Source organism: Microcaecilia unicolor, chromosome 12, assembly GCF_901765095.1.
Source record: "Microcaecilia unicolor chromosome 12, aMicUni1.1, whole genome shotgun sequence".
NCBI classification, from domain to species: domain Eukaryota; kingdom Metazoa; phylum Chordata; class Amphibia; order Gymnophiona; family Siphonopidae; genus Microcaecilia; species Microcaecilia unicolor.
Window position 1 is genome coordinate 104,149,758 of NC_044042.1, and position 17,779 is coordinate 104,167,536.

General features: G+C 45.2%; 1 protein-coding gene across 2 annotated transcripts in view; it reads right to left on the reverse strand.

Moving 5' to 3' along the window:
- The window catches only part of TMEM98 (transmembrane protein 98), a 101,526-nt gene that overhangs the window by 18,884 nt on the left and 64,863 nt on the right, over positions 1-17,779 (reverse strand). For both annotated transcript variants that reach the window (XM_030221141.1, XM_030221140.1), the window contains exon 5: positions 538-653. In XM_030221141.1, the coding sequence (XP_030077001.1) occupies positions 538-653 (116 nt within the window). The remainder of the gene's footprint in view (positions 1-537; positions 654-17,779) is intronic.

Sequence of the window (17,779 nt, forward strand, 5' to 3'; positions counted from 1 at the left end):
TTTCCAGCTTCAGAACTTAGTACAAGAACAGTACTGGGCAGACTTTTACAGTCTGTGCCCTGACAATGGCAAAGACAAATCAAACTCGAGTATAAAGTATCACATACCATATAAAATGAGTTTATCTTGTTGGGCAGACTGGATGGACCATACAGGTCTTTATCTGTCGTCATTTATTATGTTACTATGTTATACATGGATAGAAAGCAGTACTGCGCAGCAACTTCTATGAATAAATGCTGATATTTGTACATGGAAGGGGTGATTGCACAACATCCACATATAAGTGCTGGATTTGTAACTATAGTTGGCCATTTTTACAAAACTATACATATTTATTTATTTTCAAATTTATAACCTGCATTATTTAAAAAGTCTGAGAGGGTAACAAATTAACTTCCATAATTAAAATCTGAAAATAAAAATATATCAAAATACAGTGCAAATTCAATACAGTAAAATAAAAGACAAACAAATATGAAATGATAAAGAAATAAACACGGTACCTAACTGCAAGATGTTCTGGTCCACACTCACCTTGGACTGATGCGTTTTGCAACAGCAATAATGTCACCCAGGCTAGCTGGGGACTTGATTTTGGCACCAGACCCCATGGTCATGGCAACAAGTTTCTCAGTCAACATGTGACAAATCTGAATTAAAAAAAAAAAAGAAAAAAAGATGAAAAGTCAATAATTTATCTGATTTTCAAACCCCTTAAAGGAAATGGCCCCAAGTACTTGAAGAGCAGGATGACCCTCTAAGGTCCTCCCAAGGACAGGGCCAGTCTTAGCAATTGTGGGGCCCTGTGCAGACCAGTTTGGTGGGGCCCCACCCAGCCCCTTGCCTAGCCCCGCCCCCAATGACTCACTTCTACCCTCTTTACTCACCATCCTTTTATCACTCATCTCCTCAGAGAACCCTGATGGCCTCTACCATATGGTTCCACCCTGCCAAGCATCTGCTCTCCCTTTTCCTTCCTACAGTCCTCTACCCCAACATTTCCTCTCTCGTTCTCAACCCACACTTGTAGCCAGTGTTTTTTTTTTGTAGGAAAAAAGGTACCGGTATTCATTATGGGTAACCTTAGGGGTGATAGCCACTCAGAGGCGTAGCTAGGTTTTGACGTCTGGGGGAGCAGACTTTGTAAAATAGGCACCAGACATGGGCATAGTTTGACTGTTTCATTTTGGGAGGCAAAGGGTGTGGCTTGTAACATTTGCATATTCATTTGCATATGTACATCTCATACATATTCATTAAGGCCATTTAAAAAAAACACACACACGCACCAGACTAAAATGCTGAATATGAAGCCAGCAGATCAAAAACAATAGGGCCAGACACTTTATAAAATAACACAAAACCCTACAAAAAGACACTCAAAATCTATACAGAAAACTTAACACACAAGAGCCCTAACTCACCTATGAAAATACCCAGGACCCTAGAGCACCAATATACCTGCTACTGGAAAATGGAACAAGCTGGACTGTTACACATTCCTACACAAAACACTACATGCTAGCAGAATCAGTCACCTCAGTCACATATGCAGAACATGGACAGACCATCATGCGATACAAAATAGGGAACCACAAAAAACATGCCCACAAAAACTGAAACATAGACGTCTTCAAGAAAGCCAGACTCTGTAAGCAGTGCAAATACTGGTAAAAGAGAAACAGAAATGTATTTTCTCCTGTACTCTGCAAAATACAATACGAAAAAAAATGTACAAATTAGGCACATCTTAGTCCTTAAAAAGCATTAAATAAAAAGAATGTTTTGTTTTCTACCTTTGTTGTCTGAGCATTCTATTTTTCTAGTTGGGCTGGTCCCAGTCTCTTTTCCACTTTTCATGTGTCAGTCTTCTCCTAAATTCTTTTCCAGGTTGGCTTTTCCATTTCTTTGCTCTTCTCTTGTCTTCTTCCTGTACTTCTCTGCATCTGTCTGGCACTGATCTTTCATTTTATGTTTTTTCCCCCACTTTTCTCTCACTCTTTAGTCCTTAGTATTCATCTACCTACTAGCTTTGACCATCTCCCTCTCATTCCCTTTCCAGCACTCCCCCCCCCCTCTATCTCTCCCTTACCCAGTGTCCTAAGTTCTCCCATCTTTCACCCACTTCATAAGTGTTTTTCTGATTCTGCTGCAATCTGTCCTCTTAACTCCGTTTCCAGGGCTTCCTTTTCATTTATTTCTTTACTTTCCTCCTTTCTTCTTCATTTCTTGCTCTATATCCATAAGTAAAAGCTGGGTCCTCCGCAGACTTGACTGCCCAGTGGATCCAACTTCTGCCTATTTTCTCCATCCATGTGCATTTTTTCTCCTCTCTTCCTTTTCCCTCATCTCATCTTCTTCCTCTCTCTTCCCTCCCCTCCATCCATGTCCAGCATTTCTTCTCTCTCCCTTCCCCTCCATCCATGTACATCTCCTTCCTCTGTCTTCCCTCACCTCCATCCATGTCCAGAATTTCTTCTCTCCCCTCCATCCATGTGCATCTCCTTCCTGTCTTCCCTTCCCTCCATCCATGTCCAACAATTCTCTTCTTGCCCTCCCTCCATCCACCCATGTCCAGCAACCCTCCTCACTCCACTGCCCTCCCCTCCATCCATATCCATCATTTTCTGCTCACTCCCCTCCATCCATGTGCATGTACTTCCCTTCCCTCCATCCATGTCCAGCACCTTCCCTCTTTCTCTCCTACCCTTCCATCCAGTGTCATCCCTCTTTTTCTCTCCATCCTTCCACCCATTACCCTCTCCCAATCCTTCCGTCCATTGTCTCCCTCTATCTCCCCTTCCTTCTAGACAGTTCTCTCTCTTGACCCTTTTCCATTCAGCATGTCCTCTCTCACCCCATCCTTCCAGTGTCTTTCCTCTTTCCCTCCCTACCAGCGTCTTTCCTCATTCTGCCCCCTCCTTCCAGCATGTTTCCTCTTTCTCCCTCCTTTCATCCAGCCAGCATTTCTCAGTCTGCCAGCTAGGGTCTCCCCCAGTTTCTCCCCAGCAGCTTCTCTCTCTCTCCTGCCCATGTCCCCTCTTTCTCTCACCGGCTCTCCCCTGCTCTTTTCCATGACCCCTCTTTCTCTCCCCATCTCTTTCTGGCTCTCCCCTGCTTTTTTCCATGTCCCTGGCTCTCCCCTGCTCTTTTCCATGGACCCTCTTTCTATCTGGCTCTCCCCTGCTCTTTTCCATGTCCCTGGTTCTCCCCTGCTCTTTTCCATGGCCCCTCTTTCTCTCCCCATCTCTTTCTGGCTCTCCCCTGCTTTTTTCCATGTCCCTGGCTTTCCCCTGCTCTTTTCCACATCCCCTCTTTCTCTACCTATCGCTCTCTGGCTCTCCACTGCTCTTGTCCATGTCCCCTGGCTCTCCGCTGCTCTCCTTTTCTCTCCTCCTACTGTTTCCAGCCAGTGGCCACATTCTCTTCTCTCCCTCCGGCCGTGCCTCTTTACAGCAGCGCTGACAGAAGAAGAAAAAGAAGCGCGGGGCCGCAGCAGCCTTCAGACATGCGCTGTCGGCTCTGCCGGTCCTCTGCCCCCGGAACGGGAAAATGACGTCACGGGGCAGAGACCGGCAGAGCCGACAGCGCATGTCTGAACGCTGCTGCGGCCCCGCGCTTCTTTTTCTTCTTACGTTATGCTGGCTGATCAACGTAGGTCTCGTTCCTGACTGCCGCTGTGCTGCTCAACAGAAGCGGCGGCAGCAGAAGATTTCGTCGGGCTATATTTGAAGAAGGAGGCAGGCAGGGCCGCGGGGAAGGTCACAGCTGGGCTATGTAATAGGCGCCGTTTTTTTGAAAAATCGATTTAGGGGAGCGACCGCTTCCCTGCGCCCCACCTAGCTACGCTTCTGTAGCCACTCCCATAGTAGCCACATTCCTTTTACCAGCTATGGCGCATATAAACAGGCATCATTGAAAATATTACACCAGTATAGGAGAAGAAAAATAACTTGTAACAGATTTATAATGAATAATAAAGTCACATGTCCGGTATACCCGAAATAACACAAAACAAATTAGCACACAGGTCAAGATTAGACAATCTTGCCAAATCTGAAACACAAATATGTTATCAAAATCGCAGAACCTAACAAACAGATCCCTATTCAGACAACTGGCCTTGCTGTCACACATGCAGAACATAGATGGCCCCTCTTCAAATTCTTCAAAAATTAACTTGAAATCCTAAGAAGCCAGATTCTGCATGCAGCACAATACCAGGAAAACAGAAACATGTTTCCACCTATACAGTGCAAAATAAGACAGCAGATGTAAATTCTCAAATTGGACATATTTCAAACACTAAAATGATTTTTTTCTACCTTTGTTGTCTGGTGACTTTGTTTTTCTGATCATGTTGGCCCAATCTCTGATTCTGCTGCTCTCTATCTGTTCTCAGTTAAGTCTGTTTCCAGGGCTTCCTGTCCATTTATTTCGTTACGTTCCTCCTTTCTTCTTCATTTCTTGCCCTAAGTAAAAGCTGGGTCCTCCACAGACTTGACTGGAGAAGGTATAGAGTGGATCCAGCTTTTGCCTGTTTTCTCCCCTCCCTGTGCAGTTTTTTTCCTCTCTTCCCTTTATCCATGTGCATCATTTTATTTTATTTTCTCTTCTCTCCCCTCAATCCATGTCCAGCATGTCTCCTCTCTTCCATCCAGCATTTTTATCCTCCCCTCCATCCAAATGCATCTCCTTCCTCTCTCTTCCCTCCTCAACATCCATGTCCAGAATTTTTCCTCTCTCTCCTTCCCTCCATCCATTCATCTCACTTCCTCTCTCTTCCCTTCCCTCTATCTATGTCCAGCAATTCTTCTCTCTCCCCTCCATCCATTCTGCCCTCCATCCATGTCCATCATTTCTCCTCTTTTTCCTCCATCCACGTCCATCATTTCTCCCCTGCCCTCCCCTCCTTCCCCTCCATCCATATCCAGCAATTCTCTCTCCCATGCTCTCCTCTCCATCCATGTCCAGCAATTCTCCTCTCTCCACTGCCCTCCCCTCCCATTCATGTCCAGCGATTCTCCTCTCTCTCCCCTGCTCACCCCTCCATCCCTAGTCCATTTCCTTTTTGCCTCTCCTTCTCCTTCACCCTTATGGCCCAGCTCTCCCTGTCCCCTCCACCCCCATGATCCAACAATTCCTTCTCCTCTCTCTTCCTTCCCATCCACCCCAAATTGGGGTCCATCAAATCCCTGTCCCCTCTCCCCACCCTTCTCCCTTATGATGCAGCATTTATTTATTTATTTGCAGCATTTGTATCCCACATTTTCCCACCTACTTGCAAGCTCAATGTGGCTTACATTTGCCATAATGGTGGTTGCCATTTCCGGTTAACAGGATTACAGATGGTATTGCGTTAAGGTGCATTCATTCATGGTAACATACATGGAAACATAATATATATGGAACAGATCATGTGCATAAATACATGGTAAAGAAGAATACATTATGGTATTGCAAGAAGGTTCCTGAGTAATAAATTGGGTTGTAAACATACATTAGGTCCTTGGCTATAGAGAGACCCTATTCGACATAAAGTTTCAAGTGGTAGTGCTTGATCATTAATAGCAAAGAGGTTAAGCAGTCAGGCAATAAAAGTTCGATTTTGTATAGATCGTGTATAATATTTTTGTTTAGTATTTAAGATGGATGTTGATGGTATGCCTTCTTGAAAAGATCTGTTTTCAGTAGCCTTCGGAAGATGGTTAGATCTTGCGTTGTTTTTATGGCCTTCGGTCGAGCATTCCATAGATGCGTGCAGATGTATGAGAAACTGGTCGCGTCTGTGGATTTGTATTTTAGCCCTTTACAGTTAGGATAGTGGAGATTGAGGAATGTGCGTGATAATCTTTTTGCGTTCCTAATAGGCAAGTCTATAAGGTCTGACATGTAGGTCGGGGCTTCCCCGTAGATGATTTTGTGGACCAAGGTGCAGACTTTGAATGTAATTCATTCTTTTAGTGGGAGCCAGTGTCCACCCTCCCTTTCCCCTCCATCCCTATGGTCCAGCACTTATTGTCTCTTATCTTCCCTTTCCCCTTATAGCCCAGCAGCTCTGTGTTCCCTGTTTTCCCCTCTGTTTCTTTTCCCTTCCTCTCCAGCTAAGGAACCAGCACAGTTCTCTCCCTTCCCCCCCCCCCCCCCCAAAAAAAAACCCACCTGATTTCTTTGCTGGTGCCCGCAGCAGTAACAGAAACAGGCTGTCTGGGCCAACCAGTCCTTCCTTCTGTAGCATCCTGCCTTTATGTAACTTCCTGTTTTAGCGAAGGAGGAATGCTGCAGAGGGAAGGACCAGATCGGCGACGGTCCAGACAGCTTGTACCCATTACTGCTGCTTGCTGTTTAGTTCCGGCTCTGCAACAGTCTCATCCTTCCTGTCTCATCAACTCGTAACCTTGGGGTCATCTTCGACTCCTCCCTTTCCTTCTCTGCATATATTCAACAGACTGCTAAAACCTGTCGTTTCTTTCTCTATAATATCACCAAAATTCGCCCTTTCGTTTTTGAGCACACTACCAGAACCCTCATCACCTCTCGCTTAGACTATTGCAACTTGCTTCTCACAGGTCTCCCACTTAGCCATCTCTCCTCTTCAATCTGTTCAAAATTCTGCTGCACGACTAATATTCTGCCAGTGTCGTTATGCTCATATTAGCCCTCTCCTCAAGTCACTTCACTGGCTTCCTATCCGTTTCCGCATACAGTTCAAACTCCTCTTATTGACCTATAAGTGCGTTCACTGTGCAGCTCCTCAGTACCTCTCCACTCTCATCTCTCCCTACATTCCTCCCCGGGAACTCCGTTCACTGGGTAAATCTCTCTTATCTGCACCCTTCTCCTCCACTGCTAAGTCCAGACTCCGTTCCTTTTATCTTGCTGCACCATATGCCTGGAATAGACTTCCTGAGCCGGTACGTCAAGCTCCATCTCTGGCCGTCTTTAAATCTAAGCTAAAAGCCCACCTTTTTGATGCTGCTTTTAACTCCTAACCCTTATTCACTTGTTCAGAACCCTTATTTTATCGTCCTCACTTTAATATTCCCTTATCTCTTGTTTGTCCTGTTTGTCTGTCCTAATTAGATTGTAAGCTCTGTCGAGCAGGGACTGTCTCTTCATGTTCAAGTGTACAGCGCTGCGTACATCTAGTAGAGCTATAGAAATGATAAGTAGTAGTAGTAGTAGTTTTTTCTGCCCCCATGCTCTTCTGCCTTCTGTGAGCTGCCTGTCATACCATCTACTGCTCTACCGCCAAAGAAGAGTTGGACCGCGCTCTCCTCGGCCGCGGTTCTTTATTCCTAGCCTTCCTGCCGCCTTGTGCAGTGACCCACCAATCAATGCTGGGATTCCCAGTGACGTTGTAGTGATGTCATGCCCAAGGCAGGAAAGCCGGGGAGGGGAAGCAAAGCGTGAGCCGGCAGCCGGGAACTACCACGTGGCAGGGGTTTTTTTTGGGGGGGGGGGATTGGGGGACACTGGACTTACAAGGAGGAAAGGGATCAGATCCAGTGCTGGATCTGCCCCATTCCTGTACAACCAGGTCTCTAGTTGGCGGAGCGGGGCCCCTGGGAGAGCGAGGCCCTGTGCGGCTGCACCGGTTGGCTCCTGCCTAAGACCAGCCCTGCCCAAGGACTATCCCTAACCACACCCTCTCCAAAAGACACACCCTCAAGCAAGCGTTTTCCGGAGTAGCCCCATAGGCGTAGTTTGACTGTTTCATTTGGGGGGGCAAAGAATGGGCGGAGCACATTAGCATATCATTTGCATATATACATATGCAAATGATATGCTAATGTGGAGGAAGGAATTGAATTTACAGGCAAAATATCACAGATGCACATTTCAAAAAGCTGACACATTTCAATTAATAAATTATGAATAAAATACTTTTATCTACCTTTGTTGTCTGATCATTTAGTTTTTCTATTCGCTTTGGTCCCAGTGTCTTCTGTTTTATTCAGTGTCTTCTTTCCAGTAGGCTTCCCTCTGCTCCCCACCCCTCGCAGTCCCATCCATCTCTTGCTCCTTCCCTCTGCTTCCCACCCCACCCAGTCCCATCCATCTCTTGCTCCTTCCTTCTGCTCCCCACCCCACCCAGTCCCATTCATCTCCTGCTCCTTCCCTCTGCTTCCCACCCCTCCCAGTCCCATTCATCTCCTGCTCCTTCCCTCTGCTCCCCACCCCTCGCAGTCCCATCCATCTCTTGCTCCTTCCCTCTGCTCCCCACCCCTCCCAGTCCCATTCATCTCCTGCTCCTTCCCTCTGCTTCCCACCCCTCCCAGTCCCATCCATCTCTTGCTCCTTCCTTCTGCTCCCCACCCCACCCAGTCCCATTCATCTCCTGCTCCTTCCCTCTGCTTTCCACCCCTCCCAGTCCCATTCATCTCCTGCTCCTTCCCTCTGCTCCCCACCCCTCGCAGTCCCATCCATCTCTTGCTCCTTCCCTCTGCTCCCCACCCCTCCCAGTCCCATTCATCTCCTGCTCCTTCCCTCTGCTTCCCACCCCTCCCAGTCCCATCCATCTCTTGCTCCTTCCCTCTGCTTCCCACCCCTCCCAGTCCCATTCATCTCCTGCTCCTTCCCTCTGCTCCCCCCCCCCCCCGCGAGGTCCAAGATGGTGACTCCGTTTACCCCCTCTCTTCCTCCCTCCCTCCCTCCGCCGCAGGCAACAGTCTTCAGCTTTTCCAGCGTTCCTGGCAGCGGTAGCGATGTACACACTGCCTTCGGTCTGCCCCGGAAGCCTTCTCTTCAAGTTCCTGTTCCCACCTATGCGGGAACAGGAACTTGAAGAGAAGGCTTCGGGGCAGAGCCAAAGGCAGCGTGTACAACACTACCGCTGCCAGGAACGCTGGAAAAGATTGCTGCCTGCGGCTGAGGGAGGGAGGGAGGAAGAGAGAGGGGTAGACAGACACGCTCCTCTCCGTCCGCTACTCCGCTTGGCTTCCCTGCTCTCTCTGTCTGCGTCCCGCCTTCCTCTGACGTCAGAGGAAGGCGGGACGCAGACAGAGAGAGCAGGGAAGCCAAGCGGATGGAGAGGAGCGCGTGCGTGCATGTGTTTGTTTGTTTTTTTTAACTAATGGCGCGGCGGCGCCTCATCGTCGTTTGGGGGGGCATTGCCCCCCCTCGCCCCCCCCCCCCAGTCTACGCCTATGAGTAGCCCCCACACTCTGGAATGCACTCCCTGAAAGGTTCCGCTTAACACAAGACTATCTCTACTTCAGGAAGCAGGTGAAAGCTTGGCTCTTCAATCAAGCCTTTAATGGAAGAAGTAACTAACTTGTTAGTCTCACTCACACACACAAGGATTGACTCAGGCTGCATATACTGCAGCAGGACATGTTTATCCACTCTTACCCTAGCTGAGATAATATTTAACCATCTCTCTGACCTCATGAGCACCTTTCTTTAAATTAGTCACTTTATTTTCTAACTCCTCTTTACTCCATCTTTGCTTTACCCTTCACTATCAATTTAAACGTTCTATTATTGTGTTGACATTGTAAGTAGTTTACTATGCCATACTTTGTAATGTACTTGTCTATTGCTTATGTTTGATTTATTCTTATTGTACACTGCATTACCGGTACATAGTTAGAGGCCTTTTTATCAAACAGCGGTAAAAAGAGATGTTAGCACACCGTTACAGGGGTCATTCTTGCATGCTATGGACATTTTTACCGCTGGGGTGAAATGGCCGAAATTCCTGTTTTTGGAATTAATGGTCACATGCTAATTTTGCCATTAACGCGTGGCCAATAAAACTGATTAGCATGTGAGCCTTACCACCACCCATTATGTACACCAGTTTTTCCGAAGTCCGTCCTGGACTACATAAGAAGATAAGAATAGCTATACTGGGTCAGATAAATGGTCCATCTAGCCCAGTATCCTGCTTTAAGCAGTGGCCAATCCAGGTCCCAAGTAGCTGGCAGAACCCCAAATAGTGGCAACATTCCATGCTACCAATCCCAGGGCAAGCAGTGGCTTCCCCTATTTCTATCACAATAACAGACTATGGACTTTTTCTCCAGGAACTTGTTCAAATCTTGTTTAAACCCTGATACCCTAACCACCATTACCACATCCTCCGACAATGAGTTCCAGAACTTAACTATTCTTTGAGTGAAAAAATATTTTCTACTATTTGTCTTGAAAGTATTTCCATGCAAATGATTGAGTGACCCCTGGTCTTTGTACTTTTTGAATGAGTGTAAAATCGATTCACCTCCACCCGCTCCACAGCACTCAGGGTTTTGTAGACCTCAATCATATTCCCCCCTCAGCTGTCTTTTCCAAGCTGAAGAGCCCTAACCTTTTTAGCCTTTCCTCAATGAGAGGAGTTCCATCCCCTTTATCATTTTGGTTGCTCTTCTTTGAACTTTTTCTAATTCCGCTATATCTTTTTTGAGATACATCGACCAGAATTGAACATAATATTCAAGATGAGGTCATACTATAGAGCAATACAGAGGGATTATAAAATTCTTGGTCTTGTTTACCATCCCTTTCCTACTAATTCCTAGTACCCTGTTTGCTTTTTAGACCGCTGCTGCACCCTGGACAGATGATTTCAGAGTATTGTCTACAATGACACCTAGATCTTTTTCTTGAGTGCTGACTCCTGAGGTGGAGCCTACCATCAGGTAACTGTGATTCAGATTATTCTTCCCAATGTGCATCACTTTGCATTTGTCCACATTAAATTTCATCTGCCATTTGGATGCCCAGTGTATGCAAATCAAGTTCATACATATTCATTGTGAATATCTTGAAAACCTGACTGGCAAGGGGTACTCCAGGCCTAGAGTATGTTGCCTTGGGTTCTAACTTCAGCCTGCACAGTTTATTCATGACTTGGGAAACAGTGATGTAGGCAGTAAGGACTGACATGCTAAGCACACACTAATCAGTTAGCATGCAGCTATGAGGTGCGCTAACCAATTAGCTCAGAACATGCCCAGTCTCCACCCCCAGACACGCGCATGTGGATAAATTACCATGGAGTGCCTCAGCACACCCTGCAGTACGCCATGTTTGCTGCTGTAAGCATGCATTAATGCTTGCCACAGCCTTGTAAAAGGGCCCCGAAAATTGAAAGAGAGAGAAACAGGGAGTGCAATAGAGAACAGCCAGAGGAGGAGTAACCCAGAAGGTAGAAATTAAAGAAAAAGAACAGTAAAGGTCACGGTGGGAGACAGTAACTGTGAATAACAGAATGAAAGAATGGAACTGAGCGTGGGGTGAATAACTTACTAATAATGGAGAGAGACAGTGAGAGGAAGAGCATTAGAGACTGATGGAGTAATAGTGAAAGTGAGGAGTGGCCTAGTGGTTAGGGTGGTGGACTTTGGTCCTGGCGAACTGAGGAACTGAGTTGGATTCCCACTTCAGGCACAGGCAGCTCCTTGTGACTCTGGGCAAGTCACTTAACCCTCCATTGCCCCATGTAAGCCGCATTGAGTCTGCCATGAGTGGGAAAGCGCAGGGTACAAATGTAAGAAAAATAAAATAGATACTATTGGAGATTCTACATGGAATGTTGCTACTATTGGAGATTCTACATGGAATGTTGCTATTCCACTAGCAACATTCCATGTAGAAGGCTGTGCAGGCTTCTGTTTCTGTGAGTGTGCAGGACGTCAGACTCACAGAAGCAGAAGCCTGCACGGCCACATTGGTGATCTGCAAGGGCCGACTTCTACATGGAATGTTGCTAGTGGAATAGCAACATTCCATGTAGAATCTCAAATAGTAGCAACAGTGGAGGAGGAGTGGCCTAGTGGTTAGGGTGGTGGACTTTGGTCCTGAGGAACTGAGTTCGATTCCCACTTCAGGCACAGGCAGCTCCCTGTGACTCTGGGCAAGTCACTTAACCCTCCATTGCCCCAGGTACAAATAAGTACCTGTATATAATATGTAAGCCGCATTGAGCCTGCTATGAGTGGGAAAGCACGGGGTACAAATGTAAAAAATATATATATATTAAGAGTCTTATGTGCTAAAGCTTTATAACCAAGTGCATGTTTAAACAGTAAATGCATAATTTTCCTAGTGCCAGTACTGGGGAATTTTCAATATGGAAGTACTTCTGCATTGACAACTACCCTTAGAGAATTTATCCACTTCCGTTTGCCCTTGCTCTCTGCTGCATACAAATATTGTGGGTTATTTTATGCACTTATGTTCAAAAGTCTATGTATAAATGCAAACCCTGTCACTGAGAACACCTTCATCCGGTTCTTCCACAGGCTGAATACACATAACTGTTCACACGTGCAGGACAGTCACATATTTTTTACCTTGATTACTTGAATTCAGACTGGCTGATATTTAAAACAATTTGACCCAGCAATACCATACTGCTCAAATCCGGATTGCTAAGCAGAACTATTTTTTCTAAACAGATCCAACTGGCTGCTAACTCCATTTAACAGTCTTTCAAAATCTTTAATAATCTTATATTCCCACCATCCAGAGACTCTGCAACTGTTCTTCTTACCTCTCAGACCTTGGCCTCATACTTTACTTCAAAGATAGAGAAGCTTCAGCCAACTTTTTTCCGCAGTCTTCCAATTCTCTTCCCTCCTCTGTTACCTCTCTGCTCAACTATCCCTCTCAGGTCAATACAGCATCCTGGAGCACATTTAATATTTCTTCTATAGACTCTTTGTCCAAGATAATGTATCAGTTGAATGTGACCCTTTGTTCTTTGGATCCTCTTCCATCTTCTTTAGGACTACTTCCGTTTCTCCACTCTGTGATAGCAAACAGGCTGGCTTGGTTCCTACTTCACACAAACATGCGCTCATTAAACCCATCTTGAAAAAGTCTAACTCGGATCCAGTTCAGCCAAATAAATATCATCCCATCTCCAATTTACCTTTCTTGTCAATAGTACTTGAGTCCTTATTTTTGCAACAACTCCAATCCTACACTGAGTCTATTAATGCCCTTCACCCTCATCAATCTGGTTTCAGAAGGGGCTTTAGCACTGAAACTGTCATTACTGCACTTGAGTGAACTTCACAGTAATCTTGAGCAGGGTAAGATTGCGCTTCTGCTGTCCTTAGATCTCTCAGCCGCCTTTGACCACATTGATTATACCCTTCTTAGCATTTGGCTTCCCTGGATATTTCAGGCACTGTTCGTAAATGGCTTACCTCTTTCCTGAAACATCTATACCCCACATACCGTTTCATGTGGGGTTCCCCCAAGGCTGAGTTCTTTCACCCTCCCTTTTCAATCTGTCAGCTCGTTAGCACTACTCATTCAGATTTTTGGAATCGGTGCTCGCTCATACACCGATGATTTTCTTTTAGGCCCCGATGCTCAAAAGTAAACTCAGGTTCTAGAGGCTGTTAGTGCTTTACTAGCACCTGCATCTATCTACACAGAATGCCAGAGGCCTGGAGCGTGGGAACAAACAACACAAGCAGCATACTAATGTAGTCCTTTTGTATTCCTCCCTAATGCTCAGAAAACAAAACTGCCTAAACACTGCAAAAAAATAACACCAGGTCAGAGCGGATGTTAGGATGTTGGAAGACAGGATTTCCTTACTTTTCTCATGATTCTTTCTACAAAATCTGCCGGGTTTGATTGCTTTTGGAAGCAAAAGGAAGCCAGTGCAATCCCTTACATGCTGGTTGTGTGAAACAGCAGACCCAAGCGAAAGCACATGGTGGCGTCTGTTTCCTGCATCTAAATTTAAAGCGTCCAGGCTAAAAGAAATTTTAAATGCCCAAAGTGAAAACACACATTGGTGTCTGTTTCTTGCATCTAAATATAAGCATCCAAGCTAAAAAAAAAAAAAAAGATTATATTTAGGCCACAGAAAACAGATGCCAATGGGGCTCATTTTCAAAGCACTTAGCCTTACAAAGTTCCATAGGAAGGCTAAGTGCTTTGAAAATATGCCTAAATGTGTGCTTCACGTACGGGTTTTATCAGGCGCCGAAATCTTTTGCGCATGCACCAAACACAATGCTTCCACTCTACTCTCTAATGGTCAACGCTACGAGTCAGTGGCATAGCCACAGGTGGGCTTGGGTGGCCGTAGGCCCACCCAACAGTAGCTCATGTTTAGTGCTAGCTGGTGGAGATCCCAAGGTCCACTAGCTGAACACTTCCCCCTGATGGTAACGAAAACACTACTCTCCATGATACTGGCACCTGTGCATTCTCAGTTTTCAGTGCATGCCTGCTGCAAACTGCCAAGGTGGAAAGAAGTGGGCTGAGATATTTTTTTGGTGGTGGAGGGGAGAACACTTGGTGCCCACCCACTTCTTGCCTAGGGCCACCCAAAATCTGTTGTCTGGCTATGCCCCTGCTACGAGTGCACCTATATTTGCATTTTATTTTTATTACATTTGTACCCCGCACTTTCCCACTCATGGCAGTCTCAATGCGGCTTACATGGGGCAATGGAGGGTTAAGTGACTTGCCCAGAGTCACAAGGAGCTGCCTGTGCCTGAAGTGGGAATCGAACTCAGTTCCTTGGTTCCCCAGGACCAAAGTCCACCACCCTAACCCACTAGGCCACTCCTCCATCATCTCATTAGTGTTGAGCATCAGGGTGTTGTTCTTCTGTGCTGTTCCAGCAGAACAGCGCTGGCGTTTAGCTTCAGGGCCTTAATGCACTATACCAACTCACTGTCTGTTGAACTCCTACCTTTGCAAAATTGTCTACAGGAAGTAATGATATGGTTGAAAAAGCGGCATCTTAACAGTGGCCAGCTGGATTACAGGTTCCCTATCCATTCTCTCAGCTGTGCATATCCTCTTTGATAGACCGGTCACCCTCGTTACATCATTCAGGTACCTTTGAATCATCCTCGATTCAGCATTCTCTTTCTGCACCCAAATTTCTCAGGTAATGAAAACTGTTTTTTATTTCCTCCGACGTCTTAGATCTGTACATAGCATGGATGATTCAACATCACTTTGTTCTCTTTGTTATGCCTTCATTAACTTCTGCTATGATTATTGTCATTCTATCTATGCAGGTATTACCAAGGCCGATCTAAAATGTCTCCAAACACTTCAAAATACTGCTGCTTGTATAATTTGTCATGTTAAGCGATATGATCATATCTCACCACTCCTACTGCATCTTCACTGGCTTCCTATTGAATTACGAATCAAATACAAGATTCTTACATTAACACACAAGGTTCTTCACACTACTACTCCTTCATATCTTCATTATCTCGTTCCCTTCAATCACTTACTAACAATAGGCTTGCCTTTCCTCGCCCCCTTCCAAAGCATGTTGGGATTCTACCTGGTCCCTTGCCTTTTTCTTCCTCACGCCCACCCTCTGGAACTCACTCCCACAACATCTACAACTTGAAAAATCTTTTTCTGTCTTTCGAGCGTCATTGAAAACCTAGGGGTTTTTTTTATTTAGCTTTTGAACAATGATACTTATTCCGGATGGCTTATATGATGAGAGGAAGGATCCCAGAATTAGTCCTTTTTTAAATATTTTTAAAACATTGTACATTTTTGCCTTATAATATTATTGTATAGGACTAAAACACGTTAATAGTATTGTGTGTGGAATCTGTCTCTCCCTTACTCTGATTCTTTGACTGTTTTGGGCTTTCTTAACTTATGGCGTTGTTTTCTCAGTTTCTAGTTTTTATTTATTATTTTGTAAACTGTTTTAATTTGGTTCAATGAGAAACGGTATAGTAAACCTAATAAATAATAAATAGCTTAAATTACCTGCATAAATGGCAGTCCTGTCTTAAAGCGGTTGGGCTTATGTGGTCAACGCTTGGAAACAACTACAAAGAAAATACAAATACACAACAAGAGAGGCCAAAAGGTCATATTACAGAACCAAAATAGGACCAGACCACAAAGACACTAAGAAACTATACCAACTCGTAAACAAACTACTAGACACCACCCCAGTCACCACAACCAATACAGACATCCCATCTGCAGACAAACTCGCTAAATACTTCAATGAAAAAATTATAAATCTACGCAACACACTCCCTCTCGACAATACTGATATCGAAAACTTCATTGACGGTCTGGACCCAAGCCCCGGAGAATACCCAGCGGACCGAATCTGGACAAACTTCGCTCTCCTCACCACCGAAACAGTTACCCAAGTGATCCATAAGTTCTCCAACACTCACTGCAAACTGGATACGTGCCCCAGCTACCTATTAAAATCTGCCCCCGACCTCTTCCCTCAGGAAAATGGCAACATCCTACTCACCCCTATTCCCAAAGACACAAAGAAAAAGACAAGTGAACTCACCAACTACCGCCCAGTAGCATCTATCCCACTAGCAGTCAAACTGATGGGAAGCATGGTAACCAAACAACTCGGGGATTACATAAACAAATTCTCAATCTTACATGAATCACAATCAGGTTTTCGCCCCTTCCATAGCACTGAAACAGTACTCATTACACTCCTGGCCAAATTCAAGAAGGAAATAGCAACAGGCAAAAACATACTTCTCCTTCAATTCAACATGTCTAGTGCATTCGACATGGTAAATCACAATATACTACAGGAGGTGTATTTTCAAAGCACTTAGCCTTCCAAAGTTCCATAGGTTACTATGGAACTTTGGAAGGCTAAGTGCTTTGAGAATACACCTCTAAGGCTCCTAGATCACTTTAGTATAGGTGGAAACATAATTAGTTGGATCAAGGGCTTCCTAACCACTAGGACATACCAAGTGAAATCAAATTCAAACATATCATCACCGTGGAAAGCAGACTGCGGAGTACCTCAAGGATCACCACTATCACTAACCCGCTTCAACCTCATGATGACACCACTAGCCAAGTCTGTATCCAACCAAGGCCTTAACCCATTCATCTATGCAGACGACGTCACAATATACATACCTTACAAACATGACCTGACAGAAATTACCAAGGAAATCAAACTCAGCTTAAACATGATGAACTCATGGGTGAATGCGTTCCAACTAAAACTCAATACAGATAAAACACACTGTCTCATCCTCTCATCCCAATACAATATGAACAAACCAATTAGTATAAATTGCAGAGTCATGGAATCGGAGGTAGGGTATTATTATGGATTAAGAACTGGTTGAAAGATAGGAAGCAGAGAGTAGGATTGCGTGGCCAGTATTCTCAGTGGAGGAGGGTAGTTAGTGGGGTCCCGCAGGGGTCTGTGCTGGGTCCGTTGCTTTTTAATGTATTTATAAATGACCTAGAGATGGGAATAACTAGTGAGGTAATTAAATTCGCCGATGACACAAAATTATTCAGGGTCGTCAAGTCGCAGGAGGAATGTGAACGATTACAGGAGGACCTTGCGAGACTGGGAGAATGGGCGTGCAAGTGGCAGATGAAGTTCAATGTTGACAAGTGCAAAGTGATGCTTGTGGGTAAGAGGAACCCGAATTATAGCTACGTCTTGCAAGGTTCCGCGTTAGGAGTTACGGATCAAGAAAGGGATCTGGGTGTCGTCGTCGATGATACGATGAAACCTTCTGCTCAGTGTGCTGCTGCGGCTAGGAAAGCGAATAGAATGTTGGGTGTTATTAGGAAGGGTATGGAGTCCAGGTGTGCGGATGTTATAATGCCGTTGTATCGCTCCATGGTGCGACCGCACCTGGAGTATTGTGTTCAGTACTGGTCTCCGTATCTCAAAAAAGATATAGTAGAATTGGAAAAGGTACAGCGAAGGGCGACGAAAATGATAGTGGGGATGGGACGACTTTCCTACGAAGAGAGGCTGAGAAGGCTAGGGCTTTTCAGCTTGGAGAAG